At 29.2% G+C, this 24,419-nt stretch overlaps 4 protein-coding genes across 6 annotated transcripts; 3 read left to right on the plus strand and 1 right to left on the minus strand.

Moving 5' to 3' along the window:
- The first annotated feature begins 7,489 nt into the window (after nt 1-7,489).
- LOC127250107 (cadmium-induced protein AS8-like) lies at nt 7,490-11,072 on the plus strand. 3 transcript variants are annotated; one of them, XM_051273265.1, is made up of 4 exons: nt 7,490-7,598; nt 8,878-9,124; nt 9,698-9,976; nt 10,855-11,072. In XM_051273265.1, the coding sequence occupies exons 2-4, from the start codon at nt 8,884-8,886 to the stop codon at nt 10,863-10,865; spliced, it is 531 nt and encodes a 176-aa protein (XP_051129222.1). In that variant the 5' UTR covers nt 7,490-7,598; nt 8,878-8,883; the 3' UTR covers nt 10,866-11,072. The 3 variants fall into 3 exon arrangements, with proteins under 3 accessions (XP_051129222.1, XP_051129223.1, XP_051129221.1); XM_051273266.1 differs by having other exon boundaries at nt 7,502-7,598; nt 8,873-9,124; XM_051273264.1 differs by lacking the exon at nt 7,490-7,598 and adding an exon at nt 7,810-7,947.
- Nucleotides 11,073-11,210: 138 nt separating this feature from the next.
- Nucleotides 11,211-15,443, plus strand: LOC127250104 (transcription termination factor MTERF6, chloroplastic/mitochondrial). Its single transcript, XM_051273260.1, has 3 exons — nt 11,211-11,819; nt 12,688-13,694; nt 15,078-15,443. The coding sequence occupies exon 2, from the start codon at nt 12,693-12,695 to the stop codon at nt 13,677-13,679; it is 987 nt and encodes a 328-aa protein (XP_051129217.1). The 5' UTR covers nt 11,211-11,819; nt 12,688-12,692; the 3' UTR covers nt 13,680-13,694; nt 15,078-15,443.
- Nucleotides 15,295-19,216, plus strand: LOC127250106 (MOB kinase activator-like 1A). Its single transcript, XM_051273263.1, has 7 exons — nt 15,295-15,442; nt 16,516-16,564; nt 16,741-16,849; nt 17,263-17,356; nt 17,526-17,659; nt 17,828-17,991; nt 18,561-19,216. Exons 1-7 carry the CDS (start codon nt 15,420-15,422, stop codon nt 18,633-18,635), a joined length of 648 nt encoding a protein of 215 aa, XP_051129220.1. The 5' UTR covers nt 15,295-15,419; the 3' UTR covers nt 18,636-19,216.
- Nucleotides 19,217-19,773: 557 nt separating this feature from the next.
- LOC127250105 (uncharacterized) lies at nt 19,774-23,117 on the minus strand. Its single transcript, XM_051273261.1, has 3 exons — nt 22,961-23,117; nt 21,799-22,532; nt 19,774-20,761 (listed from the first exon to the last, which is right to left on the minus strand). Exons 2-3 carry the CDS (start codon nt 22,143-22,145, stop codon nt 20,287-20,289), a joined length of 822 nt encoding a protein of 273 aa, XP_051129218.1. The 5' UTR covers nt 22,146-22,532; nt 22,961-23,117; the 3' UTR covers nt 19,774-20,286.
- Nucleotides 23,118-24,419: the final 1,302 nt, after the last annotated feature.

Here is a 24,419-nt window from a genome sequence, read left to right on the forward strand (position 1 = left end):
TTTGTAATATCTAATTTAATATTCCCTTGTCCATTTCTATTTGGAACGTCCAATACTATTGCTCTATTTTTTTTTAAATACAAATTTTATATTTTTACCGTTCATTCATTTATTATTTTTAATCTCTACCATACAATTAAGGACAAATTTGTCAATTCATAACAAAAAGACAATCACCTAAAAACCCTTGCAAATATACTTTAGGACAATAGAAATTGGACGGAAGGAGTAAGATATTTCATTTATATTATATCATAACGTGTATATATAATAACATGTAGAGTATTGATTTTTATAGCTTCAAATTCTACAACAAATATTAGTAAGTTTATGTATGAATGTATTAACATTTAACTTACTATATATAATTATAATTAATAAATGCATATAATTAATTATTAAAATTTAAATTAAAAAACTTGTATACAAGGTATTAAAAAAAGTCATATTTTAAATTAACATTTTTTTTCTATTCAAATATTTCATTGTTCCATCAAATGTATTCTCAATTTTCTTTTTAATAAATTTAATTAATTATTAATTTTGACAAAATTATTTTTTTAATATTTAATTATTACATTTTATTTAATATTTATTTACTACAATTTTCACTGTATTTACTGTATTATCTTTCTTCACAATAATTAATTACTAATTAAATTTTCAAATACACTATTTTATCGAGGAGTACAATTTTTGCCTCTATTTTTATTTTAAATAAATTGTTTTACTTTTTTTTTTTTTAACTATGTAACGTTGATAATTTTCTGTAAAAATGTATAATATTTCCAACCCAAAATTTCACATTTAAATAAAAAATATATATAACAAAAATCAAAATCAAAATCAAACCCAAAACACACACTTTTTATTTTTTTTTATATTACCATTTACCAAAATTTTCCTTAAATATACTATATATAATATTTATTTTCTATAAACTTAAATAAAAACAAATATATTTTTTATTTCAAATATTGAATTATACTTTCTTTTATATTACATCATCTAATATATATATATATATACACATATGTTTATCTATATTGTTATTATTTTCAAAGAATATCAAAGATATATGCACACCTGAAAGGATAGGCAAAGTAATTTTTTAATAAAATAATCAAATAAAAATTAATGCAGGGTCGGAGGTTGTTTGTCTCCCAACAGTAGAGCACTATTATTGCATAAAAATTAATTTTTATTTAACAAATAAAAAATATACAGACAATCTTTGTTCTCTCCTCATAGTATTTGTACTTTTTTTTATATATATAATAATAATAATAATTTAATATGGTATTTCATTAAAAAAAAAAAAATATTAAAATTACAGATAATAAACCAATAATAAAAAATATATAAAACAGTTGTCAAAGATTAAACCTATAAATTACCAAAGAAAGTAGTATATATATTTAGTTACTTAAGCTGTAAGACCTTCATAGCTAAGTAAAGCATAGTTAAGGTTCAAGCCATCTCCCTATTATGAGTTTGTTTAATTAATTTATTATACTCCTCCATGCTTAAAAAGCTTTTGACACAGAATTTTTTATAAAATTTATTTTAATAGTCCCTCCTCCTATATCTATATATATCTATTTACTTTTTGTACGGAGTTTTAAAAATATTAGTATTATATTGGGGTAAAATAAAAATAAAGGTAAAATGACTAAATTAATCATATTAGTATTGTATGATAAATACGTAATAACATTTGTGTAATATATTTTAAATTAAAAGGGTATTTGTAATGTTAGGTAGATAGTACAGTAAAAAAAAAAAAAAAAAAAAAAAAAAAAAAAAATAGATACTTTGTTATCAACAGACCAAAATAAAAAAAATAGATAGATTGTTAAGGTACAGATGGAGTATTATGTTTGTATTTTTCATAAGAATAAAATTACAATTTTTATAGAGTTAGTAATACTTTCTTTGGCCAACCTATATGGTTCACATCTCATATATTTTATCCATCATATTGAAAAGTTGTCATTTTTTATTTTCATCCCTTCCAAAATAAAGGTAATTATTTTTTAATTTAGTAATTGTATTACCTACTTAAAATAATAAATATCCTTCCAACTTACACTATATTACACAAATGTCGTTACTTTTATATTATACAATACTAATAAAGGTATTTTTGTCTTTTTCACTACCATTCAATATAATACTAATATACAAAATCTATGTACAAAATGTAAACGACAATCTTTCTACGGGACGGACATAGTATATTTTTTTTTTTTGCAAAAGTAATTATATGCTTTAATTTATTTTTTATTTTTATTTTTATTTTAACTATATAAGTTAATTATCTTAATTTTAATATATAAATATCTATATTATAAGATAATTACTTTACTAATATATTACTCTTATTAATTATTTACTAATTTTTATAGGCTCGGTTCACCCAACATGTTTAATGAAATAATTTTTGTTGTGTGGTATAAAAAATTGTGTTAAAAATATAAAATATATTATTTTAAATTAAATATTTAATTTTTTGTAATGACTTTTTTAGAATAAATATTTGAAATTTTTTTATTTTTATTTTATTTGTTGACTTTTATATAAAATATTTTGTATTATTAATATTATTTATTAGGAATCCTAATTGAAAAATGATATTAGAAGAATATAGCAATAGTCAAATTAAATTTTGAAGTATCATCACTCAGGAAAGAATGATATTGTTGCATATAATGAGATTATAAGTGCGTAATATCTTCAAATAAAATTAAAAAAATAATTAAGATGAAATATATGTAAATTTACATATAATATTAGCTTGTGGTCAAACCGTGAAACAAAAACAATTTTATTATATTCATAAAATATATATATGTGTTTGTGTGTGAGTAATTAATAAATGTGATTAAGTACATAAATGGGGCCATAGTGCAGCCTTCACCAGAGGCAACCTTTAATTCAAATCCCATTCGTAATTACTGAATTTATTATTATTATTATTATTATTATTATTATTTAAAATGAAACGAGAGACACAATTATCAAAATAAATACAATTTGATTTTTTTTATTTGATTTTTTATTTAAATTTTGATTTAAATATTTTCTTGTCTACTCGAAAGATATATATTTCTTTTTGGCACAAAATTTAAAATAATTACATTTAAGAAAAAAATTATTTTTGGTCCAAATATAATCAAAATTCATCAATTTTGATCTAAATATAAAAATCTTATCAATTTTGGTCTCAATATAACAAAAACTCATCATTTTTTGTCCCAATATAACAAAAACTCATCATTTTTTGTCTCAAAATAACCAAAACTCATTATTTTTTGTCCAAATATAATTAAATTTTATCTTTTTTTGTCCCACCGTTACAAACCAACGGAAAATGCTGACGTGGACTTGCAAGATTGTACAATTTATTCGAATATAAATATAATGTTTGATTTCTTTTCACGTCAATATTTTCCGTCGGTTTGTTGACGGTGGGACAAAAAAAGATACGGTTTGATTATATTAAGACAAAAAAAATGATGAGTTTTAGTTATATTGAGACTAAAATTGATAAAAATTTTATATTGGGATCAAGAAGGATAAGTTTTGGTTATATTGTGACAAAAAATGATGAGTTTTGGTTATATTGAGACCAAAATTGATAAGATTTTTATATTAGGACTACAATTAATGAATTTTGGTTATATTTAGACTAAAAATGATTTTTTCCGTTATATTTAAATAGTCGTGTATCAAGACTTTTTTTTATAATTTAATTTGATATAATAATATTAATATAATAAGTGTAAAATTGAAAGTATTTATAATATGTATCACCATATTTAATAAGAAAAGAACTATAAATAACTGTGTTTTGACAGATTAAATGACAAATTATATGCTCCTTAGTGAATAGATAAAAAAGTAGTATTCGAACATGATATTTTGTAATAAAAATACATTATTTTATTAAAGATAATAAAAAATACTCCCTCCATCCCACCTATTATGTTTACATTGTTGTTTCTGTCCGTTCCACGTCTCATATCACTTTCTTTTTTTTAAATGATTATACACTTTAATCTCATTTTAAATTTTCTATTTTAATTTTTTTTAGTTTTAATTAAACTAATTAGTTATCTTAACCTTAATTTATAATTATTTATATTACAAGATAATTATTTTCACTAATACATTATTAATTATCTTCTAATTATACTTATCCTAAATTTTTGTATCTACCGTCACCCAGACATACAACGTGAGACAGATAAAATAATAAATATTTGAAATTAAAACCAACCAAACAAACATACACACACGCACAAAAAAAAAGTCCCACAAAATCTAATCAAAGTGTACAAATTAAGGGCATGTAACGTAAGTAAAGATCAAATAATAATAATAATAATAATAATAAAAAAGAAGAAAGTGATGACATCACTTAATGTTAGGCTTTATTCCAACGTTTGGAATATTGCTCGATTAAATATTCATCGAGGGGATTATGTATTTATATATTGTGTATTATTTCATGTTTTTATTTTTATTTTTGTAAATTTAAAAATAAAATAATAATTTAATATAATATCTTATACGAAAAATAAAATTAAATATGATATAAAAATATATATAATATTTTCTACGAAAAAGATATATATCTTTTTAATGCAAATAAAATAATTTATTTTTATGACTACAATTAAGGTGCTTAGCATGTTAACTTTCAACGTCAAGCCAATATAATATTTTTACAATATGATTATTTACGTAGGAAAGTTAATAGTTTAGATTTCATAATAGTAATTTAATAATTTTCATATAATCATTTTTTTTTTTTCGATACATATAATCACTTTTTAGTTTGCTTAATTATGATGTCGTTATAAATATTGTTTGTTAAATATTTATGAATGTGTTGCATATATATATATATATATACAGATGTATAAATTTATCTAAATATTCAAGTTATTTATCAAATACTGTCAGAATTAAGTTAATAATGTGTCGTGTGTATTTATATTTATATATATATATATACACACACATTTTTTACTATAATGTTTGTATCTAGATTTTATTTGTTATTTGATCAAATAATGCTGAATGGATGTTAATTGTATATTGTTAATTATATATTAACGATTTGTTTATATATATATATATGTATAGGAATGACTGATAGCAGGAGAAGGGTGAGCAACTACTTAGAGCTTTAATTAATAGAAGGCTTATATTTTAAATATTATCTATTATTATTATTAAAATTAAATTTTAACTTTTAATTTATATTTTTTTCTCTTTATAATTATCCTATTTAATTTTAAAATTAAATTTTGATTTCTAATCATATATATATATATTTTTATTTATTTCTAATCGTCTACACTTTTTTACCTTACAATCTATCGCATTGTCCCCAGCAACTCGATCAAACCTGCCTCACATTTTCTCTTGTATCTTTCACCCTCCTTCAGTCCTTCTTACTCTTCAAACTTTTAGACATACCGTTTTTTATCTTCTTTTCTCAAATTGATATTGTCTAGACGGTCACGTTCAACTTCTTGTCCGATCAACGCCAATCAGTAATATTATTAGAAATACATTTTAATCATGTATTTGTAGGGCCTATAATTTATTTTCGCTCAGAGCCTTAAAAAAAGTCTGAGACGACCCTGTGTATATATATATATATATAACTATGTGAATTTAGTATTATATTTGTCATTATAAGTACAAATGAAAGAAATATTTTTGTAAAAATTAAAAATATTTTGATATATATACATGAATTATTTTATTCTAATAAAAAATGAATATTTTTTAATGCATAAAAACAACAAAAACAATAAAAATAGTACATTGAATTATGACATAGTAATATCTAATATTTTTATATATTTTTTACTATAAAGATAAAAAAAAAATATCAATTATTAATTATTTATATTAAAATCGGTAGAGAATGAGTTTTTTTTTTTTTTCCATATATTTTTCTATAAACCAAACTTGAAAGGTGGAATAGCAAAAAGAGAAACATTTAGTGAAGATGATCAATGTGTAAAGTTGTATAATAATAATTAGTTTATTATTGTGCTTTTCTCATTCCCAATGAGTTTTGAGTCCCAATTTATTCATTGCTTTGATTATATGTTTCCCTTTGCCCTTTTCATCTCAATTCTTTTCCCTTTTCCTCCCAACTAAGACTCCTTAATTGCTCGAATCCAATCGATTTGAATCTTTTATGGGTAAAATAGTCTATAATTCTATTGTAGTTTCGAAATTTTTATGTATTTTAAAAATTTCATACTAGTGGAGTTCACCTGGGACTTAGGGGTGGGACCCATAAGACACATTCGCAGGTCAACTTCCGCTTCACCATCTGGGCTCTGATACCACTGTTGTGATATTGTCCGCTTTGAGCTAGCCCACACGGATTTGTTTTTGGATATTCTCTAAAATGTCTCGTACTACTGGAGTTCACTTGAGACTTATAAAGTATGAAATTTTCTTCATAACTTCCGACGTGGGACTTAGGTTTGCGCTCCAACAGGACGTTATGTTAATTTTAAAGTACAAAAAAAATTTACGTTATATTTTGAAACTTAGTGCTGATTAATAGAATCAGTATAATGTTATTTAATCTTAATCATGGATTGTGTATTACTATTAATGGTTGAGATTTGATATAGAAATTAAAGTATAATTAGAAATAATTTAGTATTTATGACAATAATTAATTTAAGCAATTTCCCCGATTATGCAGATTTAGTAGTAATTTTATATCAATTTATATATGGAATTTTAAATAAGTATATACATTTCAAATTAATTATATCGATTATATGTAATAAATTTTTTAGAAAATTTATATATTACATTTCAAATAGTACATTACTATATTTTATGTAACATATTATTAAATATCCTAAAGCATATATAAAGTCTATCCAAAGTACAATCTAAAAAATGGTTTTTTAAGTTGGATTTATTGTGAAATTTTAGTTTTTATGTAGTTATGATCTTTAAAATTGCATTTCAATAGATATATATTTTCTTGACGATAAAAAATTATATATGTTTCTTTTATTTAATTTTATATCACAATCAATTAATATAATATTATATTCATTAAACTTATATTCAATTCAACTGTCTATACATTTGATGGACAAATGTAGTAAAAAATATATCTATTCTGGTGTGACAAATAAAATATACAATTTTCTTTTCTTTATATATATAGTTTTCTTTTACTTTAATGTTTTTTTTTTTTTTTTTGAAAAAAATATTTATCTCTGTATACTTTAAATATAGATATTTATAGGCTTGAAATGATATAATAGTCATTCATATGGGCCTCGTGCTATGTATTTGGGCCCACAGAATAGGTTCATTTGAGGCTCAAACAGTGTGACCATTAATATTTTATTTTATTATTTTATTTTAATTTTATGATTTAATTTTGTTTTTTTAAAGAAATAAAAAAGAGATAAAAGGAAGCAGAGAGAGTTATCCATTTCCAAAGGAAGATTTCTGCAGTGACATTTGAAAACTTTCGCTTTACGAGGTTCGGATCAAGCGCCACGCCAGAATGCCTGCTCCTTAATTGCAAGGTTTTCCTCAGATAATTTTTGTTTTTCTTGCTGTATTTTCTCTGGTTTTAAATATGTTTCCTGCATGCGCAGATATTGCTGCGAGATCTGTTTGTTTTTTGCGTTTTTTTTTTATGCGGAAGGGGAACATTTTTATATTTTTTTGGGGGGGGGGGGGGGCGGGGCGGGGGGTGTCGAATTTTGGATTGAATTTGATTAAGTTTTCGCCAGGAGGTGATATTTGATTGTTCAATCAATTTATGTTCTTTGATGAAGTCTGCCTGCATGTGTGCCTGAAATTGTGTATTAGCTTTATTTGCAATGGATGGATAACTGCTATTCGAGACTAAAATGGCGTGCTGTGCTTGAGGTAACTTTGTCCATTAACGAGTGATGTTTTTCGAAGTTATCGAATTTTATCATAGTTATAACCGAAAAACCGAAGTCATGTTTGATTTTTATGCGTAAGGTAAGGGTTTAAACATTTCAGCTGAAGAGTTCTAACATGTTAATGAACAATGATGAATAATTGTTTTGTAATTGTATCTGAATTGTAGTATTGACCTTTTAATTATTATTTGATAGAGTTTTTAATCTTTGGAATGGAGATTGGTTGCAGTATTTCAATCATGAATCTGGAGTTGTGTTTGATAGTGAAGAGATTTTAACTTTCTAATAATGGGGAAAATTTGCAGCAACTATTTTGAGATGTGTCCTTTTTTTGGTTCATCATAAAAAATGGAAATTTCACTTTAGAACTCTGTTGAAAAGCTTCATCATAATGCACATGCTTAAAGTTTAATGTGTATAACAAACTTGCGATGAGTGCTAAATTATTATGAAATTTAGATTCATATATTTGTTCATGTGTTCTCTGTAGATTCTCAATTTATTGGTTCGATTCTTTTTCTATCTGCGTTTCTAGAGTTTTCACAATGTCTTGTCCTATTACAAACTTGCCGTTGCCATATTATGTACTGTGCTAAATTCTATGAAGGTAATTTTTATAAGAATCTTAAGGATGGATTTAAAAAATTCATTGATATGGATCGAATTTATATTTTGGATGATTATGCTTAGCAATGGATTCAAATCAACCTTACTCTTAACATTGAATCATATATCTTAATCAGTTTAGTTGGGTAGTGGGGAATATCCCTACTCTCATGTAAGACAACAAGTCAGCTTGAAATGATTCATTCGATCCATCACTTAAGGTCAAAAGATGAAATCTATACTAAGTTCAACTCTCTTGTTCTTCCATATCTCATTCAACCAAGCTATTCTTTTTGAAGTTCAGGCACAAATGATTATAAAGACTATTTTCAGAAGATATGAGAGGTGGAATCCAGTACATCCCACGTATGGTGCCTTTTGGGGCATGGGACTAGGCATCGGTTGTGGCATAGGATGGGGCCCCGGCTTTGGCCCTGAAGTAATCAGTTATGTTGGTGCAGGCTGCGGTGTTGGATTTAGCGTCGGGATTACTTTTCTTGGTGTTGGAATTGGCCTCCCTTGTAATTACCTTTGGCAAGTCCCTCACAACGGTATACTCTCAAATTTTATGTCCATTTCCTTTTTTTTTTTCCCAATTTATAGGTAAATATTATTTTTAGTGTGGAGTTTAAAAAATAATAGTATTTTAATTGTAGTGGATAGTTAAAAACAATATAAAGACAATTTTACTCATGCTTTTTAGGGTGTGTTTGTTTGGGAGTTTGGATTTTGAGTTGGAATTTGAATAGTAAAAATTTTGAATTAGAATAGTCGTATGATGTGATATAAATATGTGATTATGCGATGTTTGAATATAAAATTAATTCTTAATAAAATACAAAAATTAAAAAATAGGTATTTGATTTGATGTTTTTCAAGAAAAAAATTTGGTGAATAGTTAAAATCTTTTAAAATCTTATAAACAAACACACCCTTAGTGTAAAAGTAATTGCGGACAAAATGGGGCATTTAATGAAATAATTATTCTGTAATTCGACAATCCAAAATAGAAATATATATACTTTGTGAGTGGACGGATGAAAGTATAAAAAATGAAATTTAGGAGTTATTTTTGGTTCGGAATTGTTGGAACAAATGGCTTATATGCAATATTTTTGTGTTAGCATTGACAAAGACAAGCAGAGGTGTATTAGACATTGCTCGGGCTAAAGATATGATTGGGAAAGGAAGTCTTGTCGAAGATCACTGGGCTGACCTTAGGACTCACTTCCCTGATGTTGTAAGAAATCCCTCTGCATCATTTTCTGGCTTTAACATTGACAATATTACAGGAAACCTAATAGATTGTTCCGGCACCAAAAGAATGTTGGCTGACAATGCCAAACATATTGCGGATCGTTTACATAGGGTCAGCCGGCGTTGCTTTCCTTGGGGCGACAAAGGTATGCCATGTGCCTGAATAATTGTGTATTTATTTTTTGCACTTAGAAAAGAACATCAACAATCATTTCATTGTTATCTACATGCTCTTTTATTATGTGGCATTGTTTGATAAATTTGTGTGCACGTTTGTGTGTATATATATATAACAATTCATTGCTCGTGTTTGTTTGGTTTTAATTTGAAATCGATTTAAATAAGATGTTGATTTGAAATTTTGCTTAAATATAATATCTTGATGTGATGTTTTGTGAGAAAAAATAATGTATTTTATTGAAAACTGTTCAGATTGAATATTGATTTTGATTTAAAATCACAACCAAACATTACTCTACACCATTTGAATGAAATTTTGAAAAAATTTTATTTCTTATAGTGGAAGGCATTCTGCGTTCCATGTATCTTCTTTCTTTCTTTCTTCTTTTTTTTTTTTTCTTGAATTCAAATAGTGATTTTATTGTTATTGCCTCTATATAGGGTGTATTTACTTTGAATTATTAAAGTGGATACTATTATTTTATTAGACTTATTATTTGTTTAGGATAATTTTTTAGATGAAGTACAGAAATAATATAAAAATAAGGAATGTATGTGTATAATATATTGATTTTTTTTTTAAAAAAAATATGTATTGGGTTTTTATTACAAAAAGAACATGTTCTTATTCTTTCATATGACAATTTTTATTAATTTATCCTAAATAATATTTGTAACGAAAATTCATGTTATCCTTTATTTTAGTAAATACGATATTAGTTAATTTTATGATTATAATACTAGAGATTATAATCATTTTTACAACGTTAAATACATTTGTAGTGTATTTTTTTTTCTAAAAAAAATCAATAGACAAACTTGCATTGTAAATTGTCTCTTATAGGTTCAAATTGAAAAGAATCCGAAGCGGAAGCCGGTGCCAGAGCCTGAGTGACCTTTCTTACGTAGAGGAGGCTCTTGATGTTGTATTTTGTTTAACTCATGAAAAAATATACATTTTTTTTTTAAAATTTATTTTATTTTTTATTTTGTAAGCAGATTATGTTACTGTTATATATGCATGTAGTGCAATAAAGAGATTAATGTAGGGTATTAGGTTCAGTCGGGTTTATTCAGTATGCACTTTCGAATAACTAGGAGAAGAAAATTAGGAAGAACAAAGCTAATATTGATGACATTATTGTAATAATTGATCAAATATAACTATTTTTAAAAATATTAGTGGAGACTACACTTATTTAAAAAACTAAATAGATTAATTTTGGACAAATTATAAATTGAATATAGCAGTGACGATTGTCTGTATTTTTTTTGAGGGATTCAAACTTGTATATATCTGGCTGGATACAATGACCTTCATTTCGACTTGATGAAAAAAATAATAATTTCTAGACTACTTTGTATTTTTCATTTTTATTTTTGAGTGAGTCATTGCTAAAGATTTGAGATTCAAGAGTATTATTAGAATTTTTTTTTTAACCCGACCGTTGTCTTTGCTCTAAAAAAAAATAACAATTTTTTTTAACCCGACCGTGACTATGTAAAATTTAGTCCTGCATTTTTGCTGCTTAAAATGACCGTGTTCAGTCAAAATTTCAACTATCAAAATTAATTAATTTTAGTTTACACGAAAATTTTGATAAGTATATTTTAATAATAGCATTATTTACCCTAATTTTTATTTTTATATTTTGTATTTTCATTGTTGCTAGTTTATTTCTTATCTCTTAAATCTTACGTCAATTCAAGAGTGACGAAGAACAGCACTCAGCTCTGGGTCTGATCCTGCCGGCAACTCATCTCCGCCGTCCGCCATCCACAATCGCCGGCCTCCTTCCTCCACTACAGGTCAGCCATTTCCTCTCTATTTTCTTCTTCCCAACTGTATTTCACGGAACTGTTGTCAAGCTTTGAAAATCTTAGGGTAATGTGGCAGTGCGAAGTGGCGTAATCCAATCGGATAATGTTTTCTAAATTAACCGAAGAAATCACGCTATTTTCCACAGTTCGTTTTGATAATCTGATGGAAATTGCTTTTAATCCGCCTACAGTTCGTGAGAGGCGCTGGATTTGGCGAGAACATATCTTAATTTTCATCTATCGTGTTTGTTTCGTTTCCAATTTTCATTCTCTGCGTTTCCGATATCAGTCTAGGGTTTAGGTGAATTAATTTGAAATTCATTGTTAGAGATGCCGAAATGCAAAACCCTAGAAAAGTGGATTGACACTCACAAATTCACGACGCACTATTTTGACATCCCTTTCACTGCAAAATTTTCTTCACCAGAATTCCATAACCAATTTTTGCGCACTAAGAGTACATCTTGTTTATTTTATCTGTATAAGATACTCTGCTGCCATAGAACTTCCCATTCATTAATTTGTTTATGAAATAATTTCCAGCATTAGTTACCAAAATTACACTAATTTTGTCTTTGTAGAGTATGATTACACCATTTTTTCACAATTCCAACTTTTTTCGCACCAAATTTCGACAATTGGACTAAAATGGTATCTTGCATTCAATTGGACATGCTCTGAAAGTAGTAGATGTGTATATGTATGTCCTTCGAATGTAAGGTAGCAAGAAAACTAATGCTCGAGTCGCTTGTCCCTAGGGCTCATTCTACGTATTGATTTGCAGTATGTAATTTTTCAGCGTTCGATTAGTCTCATTACTAATGCCAATTTTAAAATTCTCACCACAATCTTTCAGGAGGCATGGAAACGACGAGCATCCAGGGGAGTAGTAGCATCATGTGGTTCTTCAAAGACAGAGGTTTCAATGACAGAAACATTCAAGAAATGTCTCAAAAGTGCAAGCACCTTGAGAGCTTGCACCGCGAGAAAGCCTCTGAAACTTGGGATTACCTGAAAAGCATCGGCATCCACGAGCGTAAGCTCCCTTACATCATCGGAAAGTGTCCCAAAATCCTCACCCTCGACTTGCAAGGCAAACTTATTCCCATGGTTCAGTGCCTCGGATCCTTAGGAACGAAACCAAACGAGGTAGCTTCCGCCATAACCAAATTCCCGCACATTCTCCTGCATAGATTGGAAGAGAAGCTTTGCCCGCTACTCGCCTTTTTCGAATCCCTCGGAGCCCCCGAAAAACTCCTAGGAAAGATGATTCTACTGAACCCCAGAATCGTGAGCTACAGCATCGAGTTCAAACTTTCCCGGACAGTCGATTTTCTCGCCAGCCTCGGCCTGTCCAAAGACGGGGTGATCGGAAAAGTCCTGGTCAAGCATCCCTTCATTATGGGCTATAATGTCGACAAACGCCTCTACCCGACTTCCCAATTTCTCAAATCTCTAGGCCTAACCGAGCCGCAACTCCAGAAGGTAGCCATGAATTTTCCGGAAGTTCTTTGCCGGGACGCGGACAAGTCCCTAAGACCTAACGTTATGTACCTAAGATCTTGCGGATTGGATTCGGGACAGATTGCGGAAATAGTTTCGGGTTTTCCTCCGGTTTTGATCAAGAGCGTGGGGAATTCGTTGAAACCGAGAGTCAAGTTCTTGGAGGAGGTGATGGGGAGACGAATCGACGAGGTTGTCGAGTATCCGGAGTTCTTCAGACATGGGCTGAAGAAGAGGTTGGAGTTGAGGCAGAAATTGTTGGGACAGAAGAGCATTCGATGTGGTCTGAGTGAAATGTTGGAGTGTAATCACAACAAGTTTCTATTGAAATTTGGACTTCACTGAGAAACTTCTTTTCAGGTAATTTTTTATCATGAGTTTTTGGTGATTCTTTCATGCAATGTTTTCTGGAAATTTTAGGGTTGTTTAGATATGGTCTTTAGATGTCTTGGAAATTTTGTGGAATAGTTAAGATTATTTTATATGATATTTAGGAAATAAATATTCGATGTGATTTTTTTTTATTTTTTTATTTTTTTATTATTTTTTTATATTTTTATAATAGAACGGTAATGTTGCTGACCTAATCCGCACATATAAAACAATGAGATAGCACTTGCTTTTATTTAACATAGCACAATAACTCTAGTTAAAAAAAGATTGCATTTTTCTTGTGTCTCTAGATCGTGCGTTATTTTTCTCTATTATTATGTATTGTGTGACAATATATTGATTTTACTATAGTCTTTACATTGTGTGTTGTCAATGCTATGTTATATGTCAGCACACTAATGGCCTATATTTTTTAAAAAAATTTAATTACTCTCCCAGTGCCAGTGGTATTTAAGGTAACGAGGCTTTATGGTCATAAATCAAAATTATTTTATACATTGAATAGAAATACATATAATTTTTTAACAAAACATTATATAAAAAGAAAACTTAAAAATTAAATCGAAATTAAGGATGACAATGTGTAGGGTATAAATGGATCTGAAACTCTACTATATGTATATTATTGGACTCAAGACTTATCCAGACCTTAATATGTATTCGGATCCTATCTATAATGTGCTTGCCAGACCACTAAACTCGTCAAATTCAAAAAATTTCTAACATAAGTTTGATTCGACTCGACTTATCTAAAAAAAATTATTTATTTCTTAAAAAAAGGATATATATATATACTACAAATATAATAATATATATCGATATATTATGTAGTCATACAGCTTTAAAAAAAATAGTATTTTTGTTCTTTTATTCAAAATTTTTCAATACATTTTTTAAAAAAAATAATATATATTATTTATACCTATTTTTATATTATCTAATAAATTAAATAAAAAATATTCTTCGAATAAAAAACACAAAACAAACACACTCCTCAAAGAAATATTTAATTTAGGCTCTTCCCAACTTTTTGGGAATTAAAAGTTTGAAATTATTTTAAAAATAAAAAAAAATAGTATTTTTAATGTGAATTCTGTAAAATAAAATAAAATTTATTATAATAATTTTAAAAATAATACTAAAATTACAAAAATATTGTATAAATAAAATTTTAATATTCTCTCCATCAACTGAACTTATCTGTATTTCCTTATTCCTATTTCCTTTTGTAGGTTATAAAGAAAATATCCCATAAATTTTGCCATATAGAAAATATTTTAAAAATATTTAAATTAGATAATAAACAGAAAAAAAAAAAAAACCCACGCTGTCACTGTCATTTTGTTCCAGCTATAACTTTCTGGCGGAGGGTATAAATGTCATTTCAGGGCAGCCATGCCCACCAACAGAGCACAAATACAATACGAAGAAAGTCAAATACAGAGTTAGTCGGCCATTTGTCATGGAATCGCGTCAACTTCGTACGCTCCCCATCAACGGAATCGCCCAATTTTTCTGATTTTCAATCCTCCGTTCCACCCAGGAGATAATTCGAGGACGAATTGTTCGTTGTTGGATGCCAATTCAGTGATTGGCAGCCGTTCCCGACGATCTGAATCATCTTATTTATGCATTTTTCACCGACCAGGATCGTCTTCCTCTTCCCGAAGAATTGATTACTAATAAAGCGCCATGAGTCTCTTCGGCCTCGGAAGGTAATTTTTAAAACTCAATTTCGATTTGTTCGCGATTCCTTGTTTCTGTGATTGCGGTGTTTAGATCTGCCCTATACCTGGTTTTGATTTTAGTCTCTGGATTAATCTGTCACCGCTGTTATTCTCGTTGATTATTGCCGTCTTATTTATGTGAATTTTGGTTGGGATGTCGAAATGTGTGTACGATTCAATGGGAAATAAGCTATAGCAGGAAACAAGTTTCGATGGAGATCACGAAGAAAGGTGAAAGTGTAATACCTACATGGATTGTTGTATATATGTGCAAATCTGAAATCTGTGAGGAGTAGCATTGAAGCCTTTGGTTTGGATGAATTTGGGATTATCTGATATATGTTTGAACAGTGAAGAGAGGAATTGAAATATTCTTAGTTACTGGAATTAGCAACTTAGGGCAGTGATTCATTGAAACTTTCGTTAACATCCTGATTGAAATTGATTATTATCCAATAAAACTAACTATCTGTATGCAGTTCTTTAAGTTCTTGCATTGGTTTCATTATGAATTTGACATTGATGTGGAACTTTTTCTCACTGATGGGGCGTAGCATGACTTGATACGAGGTGAGGTTAACGTCGTGGCTTGAATAATGTGAAAATTATTTGAGATTGAAGATTCGATTACGACATTAGGAACTTAGGGCAGTGATTCAATGAATCTTTCATTAACATCCTGATTGAAATGGATTCTTTACCAATAAAACTTAATATCTGTATGTAGTTATTTAAGTTCTTGCATTGGTTTCATTATTTTTGGCATTGATGTAGCTGTTACACAACTTTTTCTCACTGTTGGGGCATAGCATGACTTGATATGAGGCATGGGTTAATGTCGTGGTTGAATAATGTGAAAAGTATTTGAGATTGAAGATTTAATTACACTAATAAGCTAAGGACGAATTGTTCATATTAGAGAACTGTTAGTTTGTTGTTCTAAATGTGATTACAAGTCTATACTTAATCAATCAGACGTTTCTGTATAGTAGAAGCTATAGGTTGGCCAGAATTGTTTAGAGTTTATCTGCTTATTTCGTGATGTTTGTATTCTCGTGCAGGAACCAAAAAACTTTCCGCCCCAAGAAAAGTGCTCCATCAGGGAGTAAGGTAGATTTATTTGTTCGACAAACATGTGTGGCTCTGTATGTCATCTATTTTGGTTTTACAAAATATCATAAATGATATACGGAGCCACACGTGTAGCTTTATCCTTTTCAATTTTATTTATTTCTGTTTTGTAAGACTTCCTAACATTGTTGAATTGCTCATGATGACTTCATCAGGGGGCTCAGCTGAAAAAGCATATCGATGCCACTTTAGGGAGTGGAAACCTGAGAGAGGCCGTAAGGTTACCTCCTGGGGAAGATATGAATGAATGGCTTGCTGTCAATAGTACATCTATCTCTCTCTCTCTCTCTCTCTCTCTATATATATATATATATATATACACATATCTCTGTGCTTATTTGCAGCGCGATGAAGAAAAGTTTCCTTATTTATGTTTTCGGCAAGGCTTCGTGATTAGATACACAAGATGATAAACAGCATTTATTGCATGACGTAGTGAATAATATTGACAACATAACAAACTATTAGACAACTCATGCTCTTCTCATTGAAAAACCTCGACTGTACAGTTTCCTTGCTATATATATGATATTAACTTTTTAACTATTTTATTTCTTTACATATGTTTATATGACATTAACATTTGCTCGCTTTGCACTATTCGCATACCACCCACTACTATAAAAATCACTCGGAGGATCTAACTCAACAAAATTGCTCGTTTTTTAAATTTCCAGCTGTAGATTTCTTCAACCAAGTGAACCTGCTTTATGGCACCCTCACAGAGTTCTGCACACCTGAGACATGCCCCATGATGTCAGCTGGCCCCAAGTATGTCGACTTTATCATTCGGAAGCAGTGTCGTATATAATTATTTTTTTAAAACATAAATAAATGTAACAACTAACAAGCAAATGAGATGATATCACCAACTGTTCATTATCATCAAGGATTCTCTTATCTTTGATACATGCATCTGACTTGCATAACTATTTTACAGGTACGAATACAGATGGGCGGACGGTGTGCAGATTAAAAAGCCGATAGAAGTCTCAGCTCCTAAATATGTTGAATATTTAATGGACTGGATTGAATCACAGTTAGACGACGAGTCCATATTTCCGCAAAAGCTAGGTAATAAATAAATTTATCCATACATACATATATACATATATGTATGTATAGATATATTCTACTCTCTCTCTCAAATTTATCTTATGCTAACTTATTCTCCGTTTACAATGTTCCGCGCCTTATATAAGCAAGATTTGTTTTATTTTATTTTATTTTATGTCTTTTTAGGTGCACCATTTCCTCCAAATTTCAAGGATGTTGTGAAAACCATATTCAAACGTCTCTTCCGTGTCTATGCACATATATATCACTCCCATTTTCAGAAAATCGTGAGCCTTCAATCGGAAGCCCATCTCAACACCTGTTTCAAGCATTTTATACTGTTTACTCATGTAAGTTTTCTAATTGTCTGGATGCATTTTTACATACATACATACATACACACTAGGCTGCTATTAGTATGCCGAATGAATATTATTCACCATAGTGCTGATAACACTTCAAATACAAATAAACAACACATGAAATACAAATTGACTACACATACGGGTGTGTTTGTTTGGGGGTTTGGATTTTGAGTTGGGATTTGAATGTAAAAAATTTGAATTTAAATAGTTGTATGATGCGATATAAATAGGTGTTGATGTGATGTTTTGAAGGTAAAATTAATTTTTAGTACATTATAAAAAATAAAAATAGGTGTTTGATTTAATGTTTTTGGAGAAAAAAAAATTTGATGAATAGTAATTTTTGGGGAAAATCCCCCAAACAAACACATCCGTAACGTATAAACTTAAAGCACATGACTATTACACACAACATATACTACCATTGATTTAAACCATGTATTGTTAATCTATTTTTCATGTATTGATTTAATTATTACTCTAATCATTCCCTGTGCATTACTTACAAAATATGCTTCTTACGCCGCTAACATTCATTCACATTGATCGTACAGGAATTCAACTTGATCGACAAAAAGGAACTTGCCCCACTTCAAGAGCTCATAGAATCGATCATCCCTTCTTACTAAACAAAGCACCTTTCTTGGTAACGCCATATTTGATCAACTGACCGTATATGTAGAGTAGACAGAATAAATTCGTGCTTTTCGATTTTATTTTTTTTTGTGCCTGCCCGGTTACAGTTTCCTTTTGCTATTAGAATTCCTGCCATTATCCTCCTCCACCTATATTGTGCTTTAATTGTTTTTACATGAGCTTTTAATGATGAGAGGTTTCTTGAGTTAATATTTTCGCCGAGGATGAATAGAAAAAAAAAGCTCTGCCTGGTTTGCCTTTGAGTCGAACAATCGATTCTGGGCAGTAAGAGTCGATCGATGGACGAGGGGTTTCGGGTGTTTCAGGATTGAAGGTAATCCTTGCAATGCCTGTGTGTTTGTTTTGGCCTGATTTCTGCTGAGATGAGATGTTTGCCAATCTTTTAGGATTTGTATGTTGTCTAGTATTTAAACGATGTTTTTTTCTGAATTTGTGCACCTTCTATTCTCTTCCTTTTGGTGATTCTTATGTCTTTTTAAAAATGTAATTTATTTTTAGTGTATATTTAATTATTATCTTTATTACAGTATATATTATTTATTTTAGATTTGAATTTTCCGGAATAGAATCTGGTGATTGGATGTTATGGTATGGTAGATGAGGGTGTATTTATTTGGTAAATTTTGTTTGAGTTTTGGTTTTGATTTAACTAATAGGATATGTTAAATGTTTTGTAAAAGAATATTTAGCCGGTTCAAATCTTTATAGTAAATAATTTTATTATTTCTACTTTAACAAATAATAATTAATTTATTTTTATTTTCTGCAAATATTAAAACGAAAGTAATTAGTGTTATTATTTTTCAAATATTAAAATACGAGTATTATTTTTAATTCGGATGAAAAGAATAATATATTTATTTATAAAAATCATGGCTCTATTTATTAAATACTTTTAAAAAATTTAGCATTATTTTAAGATACTGTTTTTTACATCAAGCATTTAATTTTTTATTATATATATTTTTTAAAATTTCTAAAATTTCTATTCAAATGAAGCTGTAAGAATGGTATAGTAACAAATTAGTGTATTCTCCCCACCAGATGGTTACATACTATAAACAAAAATTATGTGAAATTTAAGCAATAAAATCTTAAAGTGCACTAAAATGAAGTGATCAAAATTTGATTATTTGGTGCGACATTACAAAAATCCAATCACCATAGTGATACACACATTAACAGCTTTTTGTGTAGTCATAGTATTGACTCTGATTCTTACCTATGGAAAACTACATAAAGCTCTCTTAACACTGCAAAAATGGAGATTTTACCTTCACCTCTTCACTTTCTACTTCATCGCCTCAGCACATTATGTTCTCAATCTTCAATATATTTATATCTATATATATATATATATATGTATATATCCAAAAAATTGCAAAAAATATTCCCTATGTATACCCCATTATCACTTTTGTCATGTATTTATCTCGTTGACAAAATATATTCTATTTGCAAAAGTCATTATTTCTGTCATTTAGGCACGTTCAACGAGATAAATACAAGATAAAAATATAATGAGGTATACATATATGAGATAATTTTTGCAATTTTCCATATATATATATATATCTAGAGAGAGAGAGAGCGCATAGTCATGGCAGTCGAGCCTCGTCTCGGCTAACCATCCAGCTCGCGCGAACTCACACGATCAAATCGACCAAACTTACCATCCGCAAGAACATACAAACCGGCAACAGCACCAAGAACGCCGAACACCAAACCAAACAGCTGGAGATTCGCCAGAAGTTCGCCCCGAACTTCATGCTGATTCGAGCTACACGCGATTTCATTCTCATGGAGCCGGCAGCCATCGGGCATCATCCCGCCATACAAAGTGAATGCAGTTTGCCAGAACCAAAGCCCCTGAAGAGTTATAGCAATCCCGCTGCACAAATCGATCGGGAAACTCGTCGGCACCACAGCTCCGGCTATGGCTGATAATATGCATAGGCCTATGAGGAGGACGAGGATGTAATGGTAGTAGCCCTCGAGCCCTGTGTGCGTCGTTGAGTGGAATTCGAATAAGAGATACTCGGCGGTGAATGCTGCCGAGGCGATGCAGCATAGAGCGCCTTCTGGTAAGGGAAGGAAGCTGAGAAAGAGCAACAGCTTTGTTAGTGTTTTTAATAAGAAAATTGTATGAGAGACTGATATATAGAGTGCAAGGTTTTATTTTGGAAAATCACATTTGTTACTTATCTCCGCCTTATAAGTTTTGGAAATATAAAATAAATCAAGATATTGAAATGAAATCAAAACATAAAGTATGTTCGCTTTAGATTATTATGATCTACGACTAAATTAGACTATATGTAAACCAATGCAATTTGCTACGATAAATTACCCTTAAAAAACCAATTTTTTTTAAAGAAAGAGACTAGTAAATATATTTATGTATTGTTTGTTTATTTTATCAAACATTATTTTAATACCGAACCAAATCAATTTCTCCCTTACTCACCCAAAAGAAGCACAGCGAATTAAAATCCATCGTTTGATTGCTATAAGTATTTGAAATGAGATGATATAAAACATTATTCGAAATAGTGAAGGGAATAGATTTGAAATTAATAAATTTGATAGGAGTATTTGAAATACTATTAATCCGAATCCCTCAAAGCCTAAATGTTAGCCTAAAGTCTTCTTAGTCATTCTTTCCTAAATAGAAGTTCAAGTTAGAGCACAATCTATACCTTATCCTAATCATGGTGGCAATTCAAATAAATAGGGGAAAACTTACTAACATATAAGGTATATTGACGATATTATTAACACAATTTTTCCATAAACTAGAAAAGGACCTATTGCAAGTGATGCAATTCTTCTGAAATCTTTCATGGACTAATTCAACTGTTTAAGAACACATTAATCAGACAAAGGAGACAAAACAAAGCCATGAAATTTCAATAAATAGATACTGCAAAAGTTGCAACAAGTTTATTTCGATTAATCAAATGATAATAAAGAATTCGAAGTAGACTCAGCTTAGGATATAGAATAATGAAACTAACAATTATCACTTTTTGAACCAGAATACTTCACCATCAATGGAGTTTTAATGCCATAATCACATTAAAATACGAAATGAAAATGTCGCATTCTTTAAATGAACCGACGCGAAAAACTGACCGTGTCTTTTCTGAGAGCAGCGCAATAAGACCAAAAAGGAAGAACATAAGCAGCATTCCAGAGTGCTCGAAGTTGTTCATGTGTGATGGATTCAATTCTCCATTAACAATAAACTTGAGATGTGTTGAATACAGAAACTCTATGCATAAATCAATGAAACCGCCTACCACAATCACATAGAGCTCCAAGTACCTAAGCCTCCCATCAAAACCAGGAACTGGATTCCATATCCGCACACGAAAAGATTTTGGATCCGATACATACCTCATTATCGAGCACCAAACATGCCATATTCCTACCACAAGAAACAATGTCCCTGGCAAAACATGCCCTTTGAATGAACCCATATTCTTCTTTAACCACAGCCCACCCCTGCCCAAGGTTTCTAACTTTCGATACTTAGTATTAATACAAGGTATTCAATTTTCACCAGATCACTACTCTATCTAACTAATGAACTTAGAAATACCAATCATGGCGAGGAACTACCTTTTTCTCACAATCAATAGATATCTTGAGAATTAGTTTTGAAAAAACTAGTCTAACTCAATTTCTTTCTCTACTTTACACCCAATTGCACTTTCCAAATAGGAATTCCAAAAAGCGAGAACTGACAATAATCAATAAAAATTCACCGACATAGCTAACCCTTTAGCTTTTTCCCTGAAAGAAAATCAAACTTTTCATACCACAGGTCTCACCGGAAAAACGCCTTAACGCCGCCGCCGTGAAATCTGAAGAAATAGAAACATGAAAAAACAATGAACAAGAGGCTGAGCTCCGATGAATCGACAATTGAATTACCAAAATCGAAGTCAAAATTGAACAAACTTCGAGAAAAGTAAGCCTCGAGAAACACTGTCAATAACGCACGCCATTGAAAAAAAACTTATACACAGCTCATCAGAAAAGAAGCGGTCAAAACCACAAACCCTCGAATTCACACCATTGCTGTTTCATCCTAACCTCGAGCAGCTAAGAAACAATTCCATAACCACAACTACTGAAGAAATAAAAATTACATTAACCGAATCAAAACAACACAAATAACTCAAAGCTCTTCGCATACATACATACGCATTTGTTCCAAACAGCAACTGTGCTATTGCGTTATTCCACTAAATTTTCAAGCAAAACGAAAGAAATGATGAGAGAACAATACCGACGGCAGACGATTCTTTCTCCAATCTCTTCTCGTCGGAAAAAAATCGAAACCGATCGGAAGAAGAACACAGTATAGATTGAGATCGGAGTAGGTCAGGGCGCCGGCGGTGGGTCAACTGAGGCGGCAATTATATAGTCATGATTGTGTGAATAGATTATCGCCTTTTATACGGTTGCATCAACGTGATGTTCTTTCCGGAGTCCAGCACTGGGCGAATCTAGACCGTCCGTAGTGAAATCGACATTATGGACGGTTTTGGATTGATTGAGGAGCTCGAGTCCAGGAACTTGCTATAAATACCACTACTGCTACGGCCTTATTCGCTCGTTGCATGGAAATGATTCGATCGTTCATTTATTGTGATTTTCCAAATTCCAGCTGTCTTTTGTTTCATTTGCCTATTTTTTTAAATTTTTTTAGTAAATTATAGTAGTATAATATTTGTATTTTAATAAAAAAAAGCCTTGGGATCAAGTGCTGATGTTGTATAAAATTCAGCACAAATTGAAATAAATCTCTACCCTTAATTTAAATTTAATTATTTTAATTAAATAAGTAATCTAATTAATCAATGATGTAGATAAAATTCAGCACACCTGAATTCATTAATTCAGCAGCTAATTCAACCTGATAAAAAAATATACAAAATATTTTATATTTAGTTTATTACTTGTATTAAACTAAAGTTTACATAAAATACTTTGATATTATTTGAACATAAATACAAACTTTATTATAAAAATTTTATACTAATAAAATAGGTAAAAATATTAAATAATCTTTTTAATAAATAAATAAATAATTGAGATATTTGTTTTATAGTGGTAGTTTTTTAAAATATGATTTTTATAAAAACTATAAAAAAAATAAATTATTTATTTATTTTATTAAAAAATATTATTTAATATATTTTCTTTTGTTTGTATAAATATGTATAATGGAAGTCTATATTCATAGTCAAACATCATCTTTGGATGAGAAGAGAGTATTTTGCGTCTATATATTTTTTTTTATGACATGAAAATTCGCAGCCGCTTATTTTCACTAAAACACAATAAAATATATTTTTTCTTTTTTTTTGAATAAATTGTATAATACCTATATATATTTAATTTTTAAGATTTTATTTATGTATATAATTATTCAAGTATTATGCAAACTAAAGAGATGAAAAGTCTTAAGTAGACTTATTCGAAGAAAATAATTAATTAAAAAATTAATCAATAGTTGATTCTACCTCTCGAAAAAAATTAATATAAACTATGAAACAAATGATTAATAAACTTTTTTATTTATTTAATTTATTTTTAAAAAATATGTATGACGTTTCAGCAATTTTTTTCATAATATTTATATAATTATATATAAATTTTTACAAGCAATGCCAAATTTATTGCCGTAAATAAAATCAATAATATTTTATACGTTTATAATAAAATACAATAAATTATTATGC

Source organism: Andrographis paniculata, unplaced genomic scaffold, assembly GCF_009805555.1.
Source record: "Andrographis paniculata isolate CXL003 unplaced genomic scaffold, ASM980555v1 Contig37END, whole genome shotgun sequence".
NCBI classification, from domain to species: domain Eukaryota; kingdom Viridiplantae; phylum Streptophyta; class Magnoliopsida; order Lamiales; family Acanthaceae; genus Andrographis; species Andrographis paniculata.

Excerpts from the sequence above, each read along its gene's own strand:
- LOC127250107 (XM_051273264.1), top strand. The coding sequence starts at position 7,903 with ATGGATAACTGCTATTCGAGACTAAAATGGCGTGCTGTGCTTGAG. Across the intron at positions 7,948-8,877 it reads AATGGCGTGCTGTGCTTGAG|GCACAAATGATTATAAAGAC; the intron begins GTAACTTTGTCC and ends TTTGAAGTTCAG. Across the intron at positions 9,125-9,697 it reads TTGGCAAGTCCCTCACAACG|CATTGACAAAGACAAGCAGA; the intron begins GTATACTCTCAA and ends TTTTTGTGTTAG.
- LOC127250104 (XM_051273260.1), top strand. The coding sequence starts at position 12,693 with ATGGAAACGACGAGCATCCAGGGGAGTAGTAGCATCATGTGGTTCTTC.
- LOC127250106 (XM_051273263.1), top strand. The coding sequence starts at position 15,420 with ATGAGTCTCTTCGGCCTCGGAAG. Across the intron at positions 16,565-16,740 it reads GTGCTCCATCAGGGAGTAAG|GGGGCTCAGCTGAAAAAGCA; the intron begins GTAGATTTATTT and ends TGACTTCATCAG. Across the intron at positions 17,992-18,560 it reads ATTTTATACTGTTTACTCAT|GAATTCAACTTGATCGACAA; the intron begins GTAAGTTTTCTA and ends TTGATCGTACAG.
- LOC127250105 (XM_051273261.1), bottom strand. The coding sequence starts at position 22,145 with ATGGGTTCATTCAAAGGGCATGTTTTGCCAGGGACATTGTTTCTTGTG. Across the intron at positions 20,762-21,798 it reads CTGCTCTCAGAAAAGACACG|CTTCCTTCCCTTACCAGAAG; the intron begins GTCAGTTTTTCG and ends GCTCTTTCTCAG.